This window comes from Aquarana catesbeiana, linkage group LG11 (genome assembly GCF_042186555.1).
Source record: "Aquarana catesbeiana isolate 2022-GZ linkage group LG11, ASM4218655v1, whole genome shotgun sequence".
NCBI lineage: Eukaryota > Metazoa > Chordata > Amphibia > Anura > Ranidae > Aquarana > Aquarana catesbeiana.
In genome coordinates, this window is record NC_133334.1 from 20,011,160 (window position 1) to 20,025,249 (window position 14,090).

General features: G+C 40.3%; 1 protein-coding gene across 1 annotated transcript in view; it reads right to left on the bottom strand.

Annotated features, from left to right (window-relative positions):
- SLC6A5 (solute carrier family 6 member 5) overlaps window positions 1-12,698 on the bottom strand; it is a 108,519-nt gene extending 95,821 nt beyond the window's left edge. The window contains exons 1-3 of the mRNA XM_073604032.1: window positions 12,187-12,698; window positions 10,646-10,781; window positions 3,754-3,885 (exon numbers count right to left, since the gene is read on the bottom strand). Coding sequence (XP_073460133.1) covers window positions 3,754-3,885; window positions 10,646-10,781; window positions 12,187-12,687 — 769 coding nt within the window. The 5' untranslated portion in view covers window positions 12,688-12,698. The remainder of the gene's footprint in view (window positions 1-3,753; window positions 3,886-10,645; window positions 10,782-12,186) is intronic.
- Window positions 12,699-14,090: the final 1,392 nt, after the last annotated feature.

Here is a 14,090-nt window from a genome sequence, read left to right on the forward strand (position 1 = left end):
GGGTGGAACTAAGGACTGGTGCTCAGAGGTGGGTAGGAGGTGGAACTAAGGACTGGTACTTGGAGGTGGGTAGGGGGTGGAACTAAGGACTGGTGCTCAGAGGTGGGTAGGGGCGGTGAAAAGTGGTGACTCAGAAAGGGGGAGTTCCTGTACCTATTCTCTGAGAAAAAAAAAGCCCTGTGAGAGAAAATACATGTACTCTAGGATTCAACTCCAGGACATGGATACAATACACTGTATGCATATAATAACATTATCCCACGCCGATCCCACCACTTCTCTGTTAACAAAAATGTGATCATTTAAGACAAAAAATGACTTCAAACGTTCGGACCTGGCGAGTCCGAACACAAGGCTCATCAAGAAATAAAACAAGTAAAACTAGTGCGCTCCACTAATAATTCAGATCAAAGGTGGAATACCGAAACCCATCACATCAATAAAATCCAAACATAAATTGATGTATAATACATACAAATAGTCCTTTGTAACTAGAAAAAAAGGTCATAAGTGACAGACATGTTCATGACGAAGAAATTTGTTTTGTTTTGTTTAGATTTGTTAATTTAGTTATTTTGTTTCGTTAAATACGGTTGATTAGTTTCATTCGTATTCGGGATTCAAATTCAGAATTCGTATTCGGGATTCGTATCCGGAATTCATACTCGGAATTCGTATTCGGAATTTGTTCTATGAATTTTTTTAATTTTCTTTGAATTTACCAAATCGATAAATTTCGAATTGGTCAAATCTAACATTTTTTACTTTTTTTTCTATTCCAATGCGGCAGCTGAGTAACCAAACATCTGGTTGTTATTTATACACATTGACCTTATTTGTATTAATAATACATTTATTCAACATATCCAAAGTGTTCTCATTAATAAAAGTAGTATCTTATTTTCAACATTTTGCTATGTACAATACTGTGCAGAAGTTTTAGCCAGCTGAGAAAAAATAATGTCAAGTACAAATGTTTTTAAATATTTACATTTTACTGGTTTCTTTTTATCAATTTTACACTTGCAAAGTGAACAAACAAAAGAAAAATCTTCATCAAATGATTACAATGACTCTTTAAATCACCTTTGGCTTAACAAAAACAGCATTATTTCGAAATGGTCCTCTAATAACACACACAGTCTTTGATTGCAACAATATGTTTACAGTTCGAATTCAAATGGAATTCGATGTAAAATTCGAGTCAAATTTCAATTAGATTTTCGGAAATTTGGACGAATTTAGTTTTGTTATTCAGAGCATTCGGTAAAATTTGTTTGTACTGTAATTCGGAGATTCAGATATATCCAAATCTCCAAATAACTAAAAATGTGTCTGAATATTTATTTGAAACTAAATGAACTGCACATGTCTAATGAGGCGGCACTTATGGGCACTGATTAGGTGGCACTGATGATGGGGCACTAATGAGCACTGATAGGCGGCACTGATGGGTGGCACTGATGGGCACTGATAGGTGACACTGGTGGGCACCGATAGGCAGCACTGATTGGTGACACTGATCGGCAGCAATGATGGGCATTGATGGGCAGCCTTGATAGGCAGCACCGAATGGCATCACTAATGGGCACTGATTGGTGGCACTTGTGGGCACTGAATGCTGGCACTGGTGGGCACTGATTGCTGGCACTGGTGGCGCTTTATTGTAATCAGGGCACTGATTACATGTCTCGATGTCCTATGCAAGGAAATGCCGCTGATCGGCGTGAGGCAATGAGAGCCGATTACCGACATTTCCATGTTTACATGTGACTGGCTGTGATTGGACACAGCCGATCACATGGTTAAAGAGCTGCAGCCATGGCTCTTTACAGAGGTCAGGGTTGCGCCTTGTTCTAGCAATGCTGTGCGGCTGTGATCGCCGTGCGCTCCCATCATATGACGTTGTCCCAGAACGAGAACTGTACCGCTCCTCCATTATTTAACAGTGGGCGGGAGGCAAGCGGGTAAAACCAGCGAAGCAACCACACTATCAAGCACAGCAGCAGTCAGCACCAGCCTGCTCGTGCGGAATGACATCACAGAATTGGCTCCACCCAACGCGTTTCCCTGTAACAGGCGTCAACTGGGAAAGGAGGCTTGTCTATGACGTCAATTGAATGCATTTAAATACAGGCAGATGCAGGAGACAATGGAAGTCCAATATCTCAGTGTCCAGAGCCATGTCATCGCTCACTGCTAACTGAGGGTAAGGGAGGGACCAAATAAAGCTGAAATCAGCTCCAATATCAGTCAAGAGTTACCCTAAATCACCCTAAGGTTCCCAAACCCTCCCCCTTTATACTCCCAAGATCACTAAGGAAAATATCCAAAAATGAATATATACATACAGTATACAAAAGTGAGTACACCCCTCACATTTTTATAGAATATTTGGATGTTGGCGTGGAGGGGGTCCTCTCTTTCTTTTTATTATGTAAAGGATATTTTTTTATCAAGTTTTTTTGTAAGCTAGGAGCATGGAAAAATTTATTTTTCTATGTGTCCAGTTTTAAGGCCATCTAAGTTTATATGTACGGGTTTATATATATTAATTTGTGGATATGTGGCTTAGTGATCTTGGGAGTATAAAGGGGGAGGGTTTGGGAACCTTAGGATAATTTAGGGTAATTCTTAACTGATATTGGAGCTTGAAGTCAGCTTTGTTTGGTCCCTCCCTCAGTTAGCAGTGAGCGGTGACACGGCTCTGGAGACTGAGATATTGGACTTCCGTTGTCTCCTGCTTCTGCTTGTATTTAAATGTATTCAATTGATGTTCCAGACGAGCCTCCTTTCCCAGTTGATGCCTGTTACGGGGAAACGCGTTGGGCGGAGCCAATTCTGTGATGTCATTCCGCACGAGCCGGCTGGTGCTGACCACCGCTGTGCTTCATAGTGTGGTTGGTTCGCTGGTTTTAAACATAATAAATGTAGGTGAAATCGGTGCTTTTAATAAATGCCTTTGTAAGCGTATTACACTACGAAGTCTTCCTTTTCTCTGCACATGTGGGGAGTGATTATCAGCTGACTTCTTTTTACCCGATACCCTGGGATTGTCAGTGTGATCGTGAGTGGAATGGAAAGTTTCCTCTGTTTGGCTGCTGGACCCCTTTGGATCTACCACAAGCGAGTGAGATCCCTATAATTTGAGATCAGATATATCTAGCAAGGGGCGTGCACTATATGTGGTGAAGGCGCTCTTCTGAGTACCGTTTTCATGTTTGGTCTATGACGCAGACACACACTGGGTATTCGTTATAGGATCAGACGTTTGTTTTAGGATAAGCACACGAAGTCAGAAATCAAGAAGAAGAAAGTCAGAAAACTCTAGCATTCCCATAAAAACAACCAATAATGCAAATCAAGCAATGTTGTTTGGTGAAGGTAATGAATTACAGCGCAGTTCAAGTCCCATGGTCAGCCCTCCATGTATTTAAAAATAAGATAAGCATCACCTGCACACAGCAATGCTTTCTCCTGATTGCAACACAATAGAAGCACAAAAAGCTTCACTCCCAGAATTTACAAACACTGACGCGTTTCGTCCTTAGGCAAAGCATTGGGTGAAACGTGTCAACCTCTAACTGATTTTTACCCTGTGTTTGCTATGAAGGATTAAAAATCTGATTGTGGAACTTTTAAGAGTCCTGGATTTCTGAGCTTGCTAAAACATTGCAGCAGTCTCCAACCGAACAGATGAGAGCACAAAGAATCCTATATAACAATATCCATACTGAACACAGAGAGAGTTACCTTGAAAGGCCGGGATGGCTTTCCACACAGAGATAGGCCCCTGACTGGCAAACTGCCCCAGAGACACCTCCAATAAGAAGATGGGGACCCCCGCCAGTGCCAACATGGTCAGGTAGGGGATTAGGAAAGCACCTGAAAAGACAAACAAAGCATTAGCACACCAATATTAGATTAAAGAATTCAAGTGAGGGCAATGCTAAAGACAGATGTACTTATGGGACCTTATGAGACATTTTGTGCATTTTGTGCATTTTGTGTGAGTTCATGTTCAAACCACAGTCCCATGGCCAGGAAGGTTGAGTACACTGATGTTCCTGGAGACATGCAGGTGTGCTTACTATAGCTCATGGCCCGCTCCATATGAGTACATTCATGCATGTTGATGCACTGTCAGGACCTGGGTCACCTGTTGGGGGGCACTGTGATTTCCAGAGTAAAAAAGTTGTAGTTCCAGTGTCTACCAGCGGGTGTCTCCCAGCAGTCAGCAGATCTCAGTAATCATTCTCCACCTGGTGCTGGCTGCTGGGAGGGTACTTAAGTCCATCTTCTGCTGATACACCTTGTGCTAAGTCAGATGCTGCTGCCATTTATCCTACTCCTGCATTTTGTACCCTGCACCCTGCAGCCTTATATCTGCTCCTCTTGTTTCCTATTCCAGTCCTGGTCCCTCCCTTCCTTGCACCCCTGGTATGCTTGTGACCTGTGTTCCTCATCTTGTATATATTGTATTATAGTTAGGTTTTCTGTTACTTATTTAGGCTTTTTAGTTATATGATTGTAGTTGACTTGTATCCTCACATTTGCTTGTTTCCTGTTTGCTGGTGTGTGGAAGTTTTCCATTTTACTATTAATAAATTTACTTTACTATATATAGTCTGGTCTCAGTTTCTAAGTGTAGCCACACAGATCTAGCCATCCCTGCTGTTGATTCCTAACATGCACGTGCTAATGTGCATCTAAGGTCCATATTGGTGCACATTCTAAGGTGTGTGCACATGCTAAGGTGCATTAGTGTGAATGAGTGTGCACATCTATCACTAGCTTTGGCTCCAAGAGCGATATTTAAAGCACATACTAACTGAGGTCAGCTCCTGTGAACCATTGACCCAGCTTGACTCCTGTCTGCTGCTTCCAGATCCCCCGCTGCTGGCCTTGGCTTGTACTCTGACTATGCCTTCTGCCTGCTGTCTTGGTATCTCTGTCTGTCACTGACCTTGGCCTGGACATTGACCTTGCTCCTGCTTCTGAACTGGTACCTCTGCAGCCTGGCTGTTGCTGACCCTGGTTGTCCTGACTAAGACTCTTTACCTTGCACCTGCAAGTTCCTTGGCCTGACCCGGTCCAAGCATTTCAAGCAGCACAGCAGCAGCAGCTCCCAGACTGTCTTCTAATAATCTGCTGCGTCAGGACCCACTACACCTGTGCCAGTCCTTGCCCTACAATACCCTGTCTCCAACTCCAGGGGGTATGGATCAGGAGGGGTACAGGAAGCCCCTTTGTCAGAGCAGTGCCACACCCAGATTTGGAGTCCAAAATGAAATTAAAGAAGGTGCAACGCCCATCACATTTCAGGAACTGCACATTATCCTCTTCACCAGGGATTAAACATCAATGTAAAACATAAAATTATTGAACTATTTTAATTAGGGCTGCACCGATATATCGGCTACTGAAAATGATCAGCTGAAAATAGGGTTATCTTATCTGCGTTTTGCCAGTAGTAGAAAAAAAGGTGCCAATAATGGCATGCTGCTTCCCATTGACATCAATGCAAAATTGTGTCCCCTTGACTTCAATGCAAAAATGCCCCTATTGACTTCAATGCGAAAACGCCCCCTATTGACTTCAATGCAAAAATGCATCCCATTGACTTAATTGCAAAAATGCCCCCTATTGACTACAATGCAAAATTGCATCCCATTAACTTTAATGGAATATTTTGCCCCTCTGACTTCAATGCAAAATCGCATCCCATTAACTTAAAAAATGCCCCCTATTGACTTCAATGCAAAATTTCATCCCATTGACTTCAATGCAAAATTGTGTCTCATTGACTTCAATGCAAAATTGCAACACATTGACTTCAATGCAAAAATGCCCCCTATTGACTTCAATGCAAAATCGCGTCCCATTGACCTCGATGCAAAATCATGTCCCATTGACTTCAATACAAAAACCAGTCCTATTGACTTCAATGCGAAAATGCCCCCTATTGACTTCGATGAAAAAATGCATCCCATTGACTTCAATGCAAAAACGCCCCCTATTGACTTCAATGCAAAATTGCATCCCATTAACTTTAATGGAATATTTTGCCCCTCTGACTTCAATGCAAAATCGAGTCCCATTAACTTCAAAAATGCCCCCTATTGACTTCAATGCAAAAAGGCCCCCCATTGACTTCAATGCAAAATCGCGTCCCATTGTCCTCAATGCAAAATCATGTCCCATTGACTTCAATACAAAAAACAGTCCTGTTGACTTCAATGCAAAATCACATCCCATTGAATTCAATGCAAAATTATGTCCCATTGACTTCAATGCAAAATTATGTCCCATTGACTTCAATGCAAAAACGCCAGTCACATTAATATATAAAAGAAAAACCGTCCATTTTGGTTTTCGGATTCAGCCAAGTGCATCCTAAATTTTCGGTTTCGGCACCAGAATTTGTATTTTCCATGCTGATTAATGTTACTTTGTTACAACAATGTTACTTTGCAGCAGTTTTGATTCCACCAGAATTGTGTCTCTGACAATCGCTGTGTCTTCACTACAGAACTCTGGAACTCCCAATTACACCAACACACAACAATGCCTATTCTGTATATTATTATAGATATTTGTTATTTCCTTCGTTTTCTCTTTTAATCCAGCGTTGCATTCCTATATATTTAGATTTGGAGAGGTGCAATTTGACAAATCGTTTTACGAAGTTCTAGAGGGAAAGATACTGTGGATTTGGTGGGTAGACATGAATGCATGACATGGTTCCTATCAGTGTAATCTGTGTGTATCTACATGTATCTGCAGTACAAGATTCTGGCTAAACTTTCAATATACTTTTTTGTCTTGGATTGAAAATGTAAATAAAGTAAATCTGTTCATAGACCAGGCTTTGCTGGGAGTTGTGGTTCTCCTGGGGCACAGCACGGGGCAGAGATGTGTGGGTGGTAGGAGGGGGTGCTCTGGTTGGCATGGGGCAGAGATGTGTGGGTGGTAGGAGGGGGTGCTCTGGTTGGGTCAGGAGGATCATAATAGGGACCATTTAACCCTGCAGGTGCCAGCTGTCAATCAAACTCCAGTCTGTGGAGTTCTCTGAGATAGATGGGGCTCAGCAATCCCTCCATCCATAATACTCCGCTATTCCCATAATGTAGACTAAAACATTCATTGTTATATAAAACCTATGTGTGACAATACACAGCGTTTCCGTGCAGAAATAAAAAATGCATTACTTAATGTATTTACTTAAATCTTATTTAAATGTGACGTCGTTGTTATCTATTTCTCTTGTTCGTATTATCATCATATACGAAAGGGCTGCCTCATAATTCGTTACACCGGACTGTGAAACGCAAAACAGCATTCCGGTACACAATTATGCCAAAATTATTCACCTAAAAACTCTGTACTGATAGTAGTGTGATTATATTCTGGGGCTTCCTGTATTCACATTATTTAGCTCAAGAGTTGGAGTATTCTGTAATTTTTATTTTTATGTTTTGTATTTTTTTGTATTATTTTATTTATTACGTTATCCACTTTTTATGCCTTTATTTATTTTTACGTAGTAAAATGTATACAGAAAGCAGAAACGCCTGAAGGTGCTTGACAAGAAGAAGTAACAAAACGTGCAATTGTGTCTGCTAAAGCAGTTTGTTGTCTGAGTGTGTGTAATATGTACATTGTGGTATCTTGTCTGACTGTGTGTAATAAAGTACATTGTGGTATCTTGTCTGACTGTATGTAATAAAGTGCAGTATCGTGTCACATAATATTGCACATTGTAGTAAATTGTCTAAGTTTTTGTTATAATGTACATTGTGGTGTATTGTCTGCGTGTATGCAACGCAGTGCAGGAAAATGTAAAATAAAATGTACATTGCAGTATATTGTCAAACTGTATATAATATTTTACAGTGTCGTTTGAGTGTATGTAATACTGGTCCATGCAGTATATTTTCTGAGTGTATATAACGCTGTACAATGTAATGTATTGTCTGACTGTGTATGTCTTATTGCAAAGTGTAGTATATTGTCTGGCTGTATCGAATATTGGAAAGTGTAGTATATTGTCTGGCTGTATCGAATATTGGAAAGTGTAGTATATTGTCTGGCTGTGTATGTAACTGTACAGTGTGATTTATTGGCTTTATTAGTATTATATTGTACAATGTAGCATATTGTCTGAGGGTATGTAATATTGCACAATGTAGTATAATGTTTAAATGTATGTAATAATTTACGATGTAGTATAGTGTCTGAATATATGTAATATTGCACAATGTATAGTGTCTGATTGTATGTAATATTGTAATATTGTAGTGTCTGATTGTATGTAATATTGTAAAATGCAGTATAGTGTCTAAGTGTATGTAATAATTTACAATGTAGTGAAGTGGCTGAGCGTATGTAATATTGTACAATGTAAAGTGTATGATTGTATGTAATATTGTACAATGTATAGTGTCTGAGTGTATATAATATTGTACAATGTATAGTGTCTGAGTGTATGTGATATTGTACAATGTATAGTGTCTGAGTGTATGTGATATTGTACAATGTATAGTGTCTGAGTGTATGTGATATTGTACAATGTAGTGTAGTGGCTGACGCATGTTATAACTGTATTCATCAAAACACATTGCCTATATATCGATCCGAAATAATATACAATGTATAAAACAATTGTAATACAAGGATGATACAAGCTACCACAACTAAGGGGAATCACACTCAGTTGAGCATAGAATAATTGTATTGCTGCAAATCTGTAAGGAGCAGTAATCTATTAATTGAATCGTATACAATTCAATAGCCAATAGCTGGTTGTATCATTATATTGTGCATTTGCAATATACAGTACATTGCAGTTTGGAAATGTTGAAAATATGTATTTATTTTTTGCACAGATTTGTGGCTATGGTGTCTTTCTAATACACGTGGCTGTACACTGCAGTATTGTAGAACTGCAATAGTAATGATAATGACTAAAAACACAACTCAGATACACAGCAGCCTGGTCTGTCTATTGACTTACTACAAGTGTGTGTTGGGGACACTCCATATGTGCCATCTCCTCTGTCCTTATACAAGTGTCCTCTACACACTGCAGCCCTGTGACCCTGTACCCGCCATCAATAAGATTTCGGAAAATAGTGACCTCGTATCTATTACAACATTACACAATGCAGGCATGTGTGTGTATATATATATATATATATATATATACCAACACAAAACTGTGTCAAATATAAAAGAGTTCCTAGCAGGACTTGGTTCCCCTGATATATGAACAGCCAAAAGTGTGCACTGCAGTACCTGCACACCGCATTGCACAATGCAGATCAACCTGCTGAGCAACACAACACTGCATTGCTTTGTGTGATGGCATTTTACTGCAAAGTGTAATAACACACCATTGTACACAGCTTAAACATCACATTTCATCGAAATCCATTGTAGAAGGAAAAAAAAAACATAATGAAATTGTAACAAAAATAGAATCTTTCTTTGTGATGTGTGTAAAAAAAGCAAAATAATGCACAACTAAACAACTGAAGAAATACAACTAGTTCGTCTGTGTACTAACACGATGTCATATAAAGATTACAACGGACTGTGAAGTGTGTGTAGCAACATATTACTAATGATTCTGTATGTAGCCATATAATACTAATGATTGTGTACAGAAATATATGACCGACGATTTTATACAGCAATATAATCCTAATGATTGTGTGATTATATGTAGCAATATATGTCCAACGTGTGTAGCAATATGATGTGTGTAGCAATGTACGACCAACGATTGTGTGATTGTGTAGCAATGTGTTGCTTGTGATTGTGCGTAGCAATACAACAGGAATAATTGTGTGTAGCAATGTATGACCATTGACCAATGATTGTGCAATTGTGTATAGCAATATAATACTAATGAGTGTGTGACTATGTAGCAATATATTACTTGATTACTTGATATTACGTGATTGTGTGCAGAAATATATGACCAAAGACTGTGTGTATCACTATTACTGATAAATGTGTGACTGTGTATGTCACTGTATAATATATATATATATTATATCACTGATGCTTGTGTAAGTGTGGGCATATCAATTACTGGTGGTCGTGTGATTGTGACTGTGTGTGTGTGTGTATATATATATATATATATATATATATATATATATATATATATATATTACTGATTGTGTAACTGTGTGTACATCTATATATTACTAATGATTGTGTGTGTATATCAATATAATACAAATGATTGTGTGGCTGATATCAGTTTATAACAAATTGTCGTGTGACTGTGTAGTACAATGAAAACCACAATGGTTGTCTTATATCACAAAAATACATAATAACGACACTTGGAATGTATGATCAAAAAAACTTAAAATCACAAAATTATAAAATTCAGATCGCTGATTATAGCACAAATGTTACACACAAACTGCAGTGAAAAAACAGACACACAATAATAAATGTATCGATTTTATCAGCGACTTAGCAGACTGTTGTAACCATGAGATCAATGCACAATGCATGTTTTGAACAATCGGAAAGGTTGATGAAATGTGTGGAGATGTGATGGAGTTCTCTCGCCTTGTACACACAGCAATGCCTGTCTGCACACACACACACACACACACATTACCTCCGCCATTTTTAAAAGCCAAGTAAGGGAACCGCCAGACATTGCCCAGACCCACCGCATAGCCCACCATAGACAGGATAAAATCCAGTTTATTGGACCAATTTCCTCTGGCTTTATTCTCATCTCCTTCATCGTCCTAGAGGGCAGAAATCAGCAGGATTACAACACAACTCTGGGTGACAACTTAACGAATGACAGCTGTCATGTATTATATACTGATCAATGAGTAAGTGACAGCTGTTATCAATAATATTCTGACCTGTGAGTGACAACTGTCATGTATTATAACCTGACCTGTGAGTGACAACTGTCATGTATTATAACCTGACCTATGAGTGAGTTAAAGCTATCATGTATTATATCTAAGTGATAGTTATTATGTGTTATATACATGTCTATAAGTGAGTGGCAGTTGTCCTGGAATAAATCCTGACCTGTGGGTGAGTGACAACTATATTGTTTTATATCCTGACCTGTGAGTGAGTTGGGTGACAGTTATCATGTATTCTATTTGAGTGACAGTTAGCATGTATTATAACCATATCTACGAGTGAGTGACAGTTATCATGTATTATATTCATATCTATGAGTGAGTGACAGTTATCATGTATTATTCATATCTATGAATGACAGTTATCGTGTTATATATCCATATCTAGTGAGTGAATAACATCCATATCTCCCAGCATCAAGTGAGTTGGACCCTGTCGATGTAAAAAAAAAAGTATATATATAGATAGATATCTATAGATATAGATATCTATCTATATCTATATATATACCTATATCTCTATATAGATATATATTTATATAGATATAGTTATATAGTTATATATGTGTATATATAAATATATATAGATATATCTATAAAGATATAAAGATAGATAGATAGATAGATAGATAGATAGATAGATAGATAGATAGATAGATAGATAGATAGATAGATAGATAGATAGATAGATAGATAGAGATATATAGACATGACATCTCTATCTATCTATCTATCTGTCTGTCTGTCTGTCTGTCTGTCTGTCTGTCTATCTATCTATCTATCTATCTATCTAGATATATATATTTTTTTCTAGATAGATACCAGTTGGGAATAATGTCTTTGTACATTGGATTTCACACTTCCTAAGGCTGGCCATACATTATACTTTCGATTTACGAAACCCATGTAATTCGGGGTCAAACCTAAACGCTTTCAATTTGTATGCAATCAGGCAGGCTCTTGCACTACATAGCTGAAGGTAAATCTAAGGGAAATTAAATAAGAAAACTGTATCATGTATGGCCAGCCTAAGACCAGGTAAGTGATACTGCAGGTAAGTGGCTGTAAATGGAAGAAATCAAGGCAAAACTAAACCCTTTAGATCCATTAATATCATCCAATTCCTCCACATGAAATCGTTGTATAACTTCCAATAATAAAATAATGACTTGTAATATTATTTTGGGAAATCCTGCAATGGGTACATTTGGTCATTCCAGACTTTTGATATCTGAGGATAATTAGCATATGAAAAGCCCCAGGAACGTACCTCAGTCAGGCTGCCAGGCAGAACAGACGTGTTGCCATCTGTGCCCAGCACCACCGTGCTCTGGCTCAGGGGCACCCATCCTCCCTTGCCATTGTTCTGCTCCAGGGTGGTCATCCCGAAAGCCTGTTGGCTGTCCCCCTCTGCACTCTGGAGTGGCACAATCCTGCATGGCACCGAGTTGCTCTGCCCGTTGAGGTCAGCCATGACCTGGTTCTTCAAGGGAAAGTTCTCGGCGGAGTCCTTCCTCAGGGAGAAGGTCCCATGGCTCGGGGTGCTGTTGACCTTGCAGGAACCCCCAGTTCTGGAGCGCTCCAGGGCGCAGGGTCTCGTATCTTCTGCTGCAAAGCCCTTGCCATCGTTGGAGGCTGATTGGGACAACCTGGCCAGCTTGGAGGAGGCTTGCAGAGGGAGGCCATTGTCAGGACTTTGCCCGGTGCCTCCAATAAGTCCCGGGCCAGCACCTTCTGGGCTGTTCACTGTCTTCTGCCCCAGCACGTCCATTGGGTTCACGAAGTCCTAAAAAAGAGCAATGATGTCCTTATCACACAAGCCTAGATTTCTGTCCCCTGGAAGCCCAATGCCATCAATTTAGCTCAGTCTGTAATGCCAACACAGCATTTAATGGTTTGTGGGAAGCAGCAGAGCCTTGACTAAGCTTTGTACCCAATGCTATAGGAACATTTAATTATGTTCTAGTCTTAAATTGTTTGTAAGGAACACACAGGCCATGGGGGTGTACAGAGGAGACAAGCCTGGGGATAGAGCATGCAGAATGGTGGGGAGGGAGGGGGGATGCGGGACACCCCCCAGCCTCGTTGGGTTTCATATCACGGCTGGAATAGGCTCCCTGCTCCTCTCACTATTGTACAAAGATTCTTTAATTTTCCGCCCCATTTGCTCTGTGTCACTCTGCAGCACACAACCCTGCCTGATTCTAAAGACAGGCTGCAGATCCAGAGAGGAGAGACTGCAACCCCCCCCCCCTCTCCTTCCCCTGGGTGAGGGCCCCCCCCCCAGGTATTCAGGACAGGTAGGTAGTTACCTTTATAGGAAGCCAGGGATCAGCTGTTTACACTTATTATATATATGACCTATATAGATATATAGTCTATAGATATAAAGGTTATGTAAGAGATATGTCTGATATCAAGAGAGGAGGGGAGGGGGAGAGAGAGAGAGAGAGAGGGTGAGGGAGAGAGGGGGGTAAGGAAGGAGAGAGGCAGAAGGATAAGGAGAGGCAGAGAGACAGAGGATAGAGAATGAGAGACAGTGGATTAGAGGCAGAGAGAGGGGAAGAGAGAAGGAGAGATACAGAGAAAGAATGAGAGAGACAGTGAGAGAAGGAGAGAAAGGGGGGGGGGGAGAGAGAGAAAGAGAGAGAAACACAGAGAAAGAGAGAGAGAAGGAGAGAGACACAGAGAGAATGAGAGAAGGAGAGACAGAGAAAGAGAGACAGAGGGGAGAGAATGAGAGACAGTAAAGTAGAAGCAGAGAGAGGGGAAGAGAGAATGAGAGATACAGAGAAAGAATGAGAGAGACAGAGAGAGAAGGAGAGGGGGGGGGGGGGGCAAAGGGACAGAGGAGTAGAGAGAGAGAAGGAGAGAGAGAGAAGGAGAGAGACAGAGAAGGAGAGACAGAGGGAGAGAGAGAAGGAGAGACGGTGGAGTAGAGGCAGAGAGAGGGGAAGAGAGGAGAGATACAGAGAAAGAATGAGAGAGAGACAGAGAGAGGAGGAGAGAGGGGGCAAAGGGACAGAGGAGGAGAGAGAGGAGAGAGACACAGAGAATGAGAGAAGGAGGGACAGAGAGAGAAAGAGAGACAGAGGCAGAAAGTAAGAGACAGACAGAGACACTTTTTATGAGAGAAGTGAGAGGAGAAGAGATAGAGACTGTGTGTGTGTATGA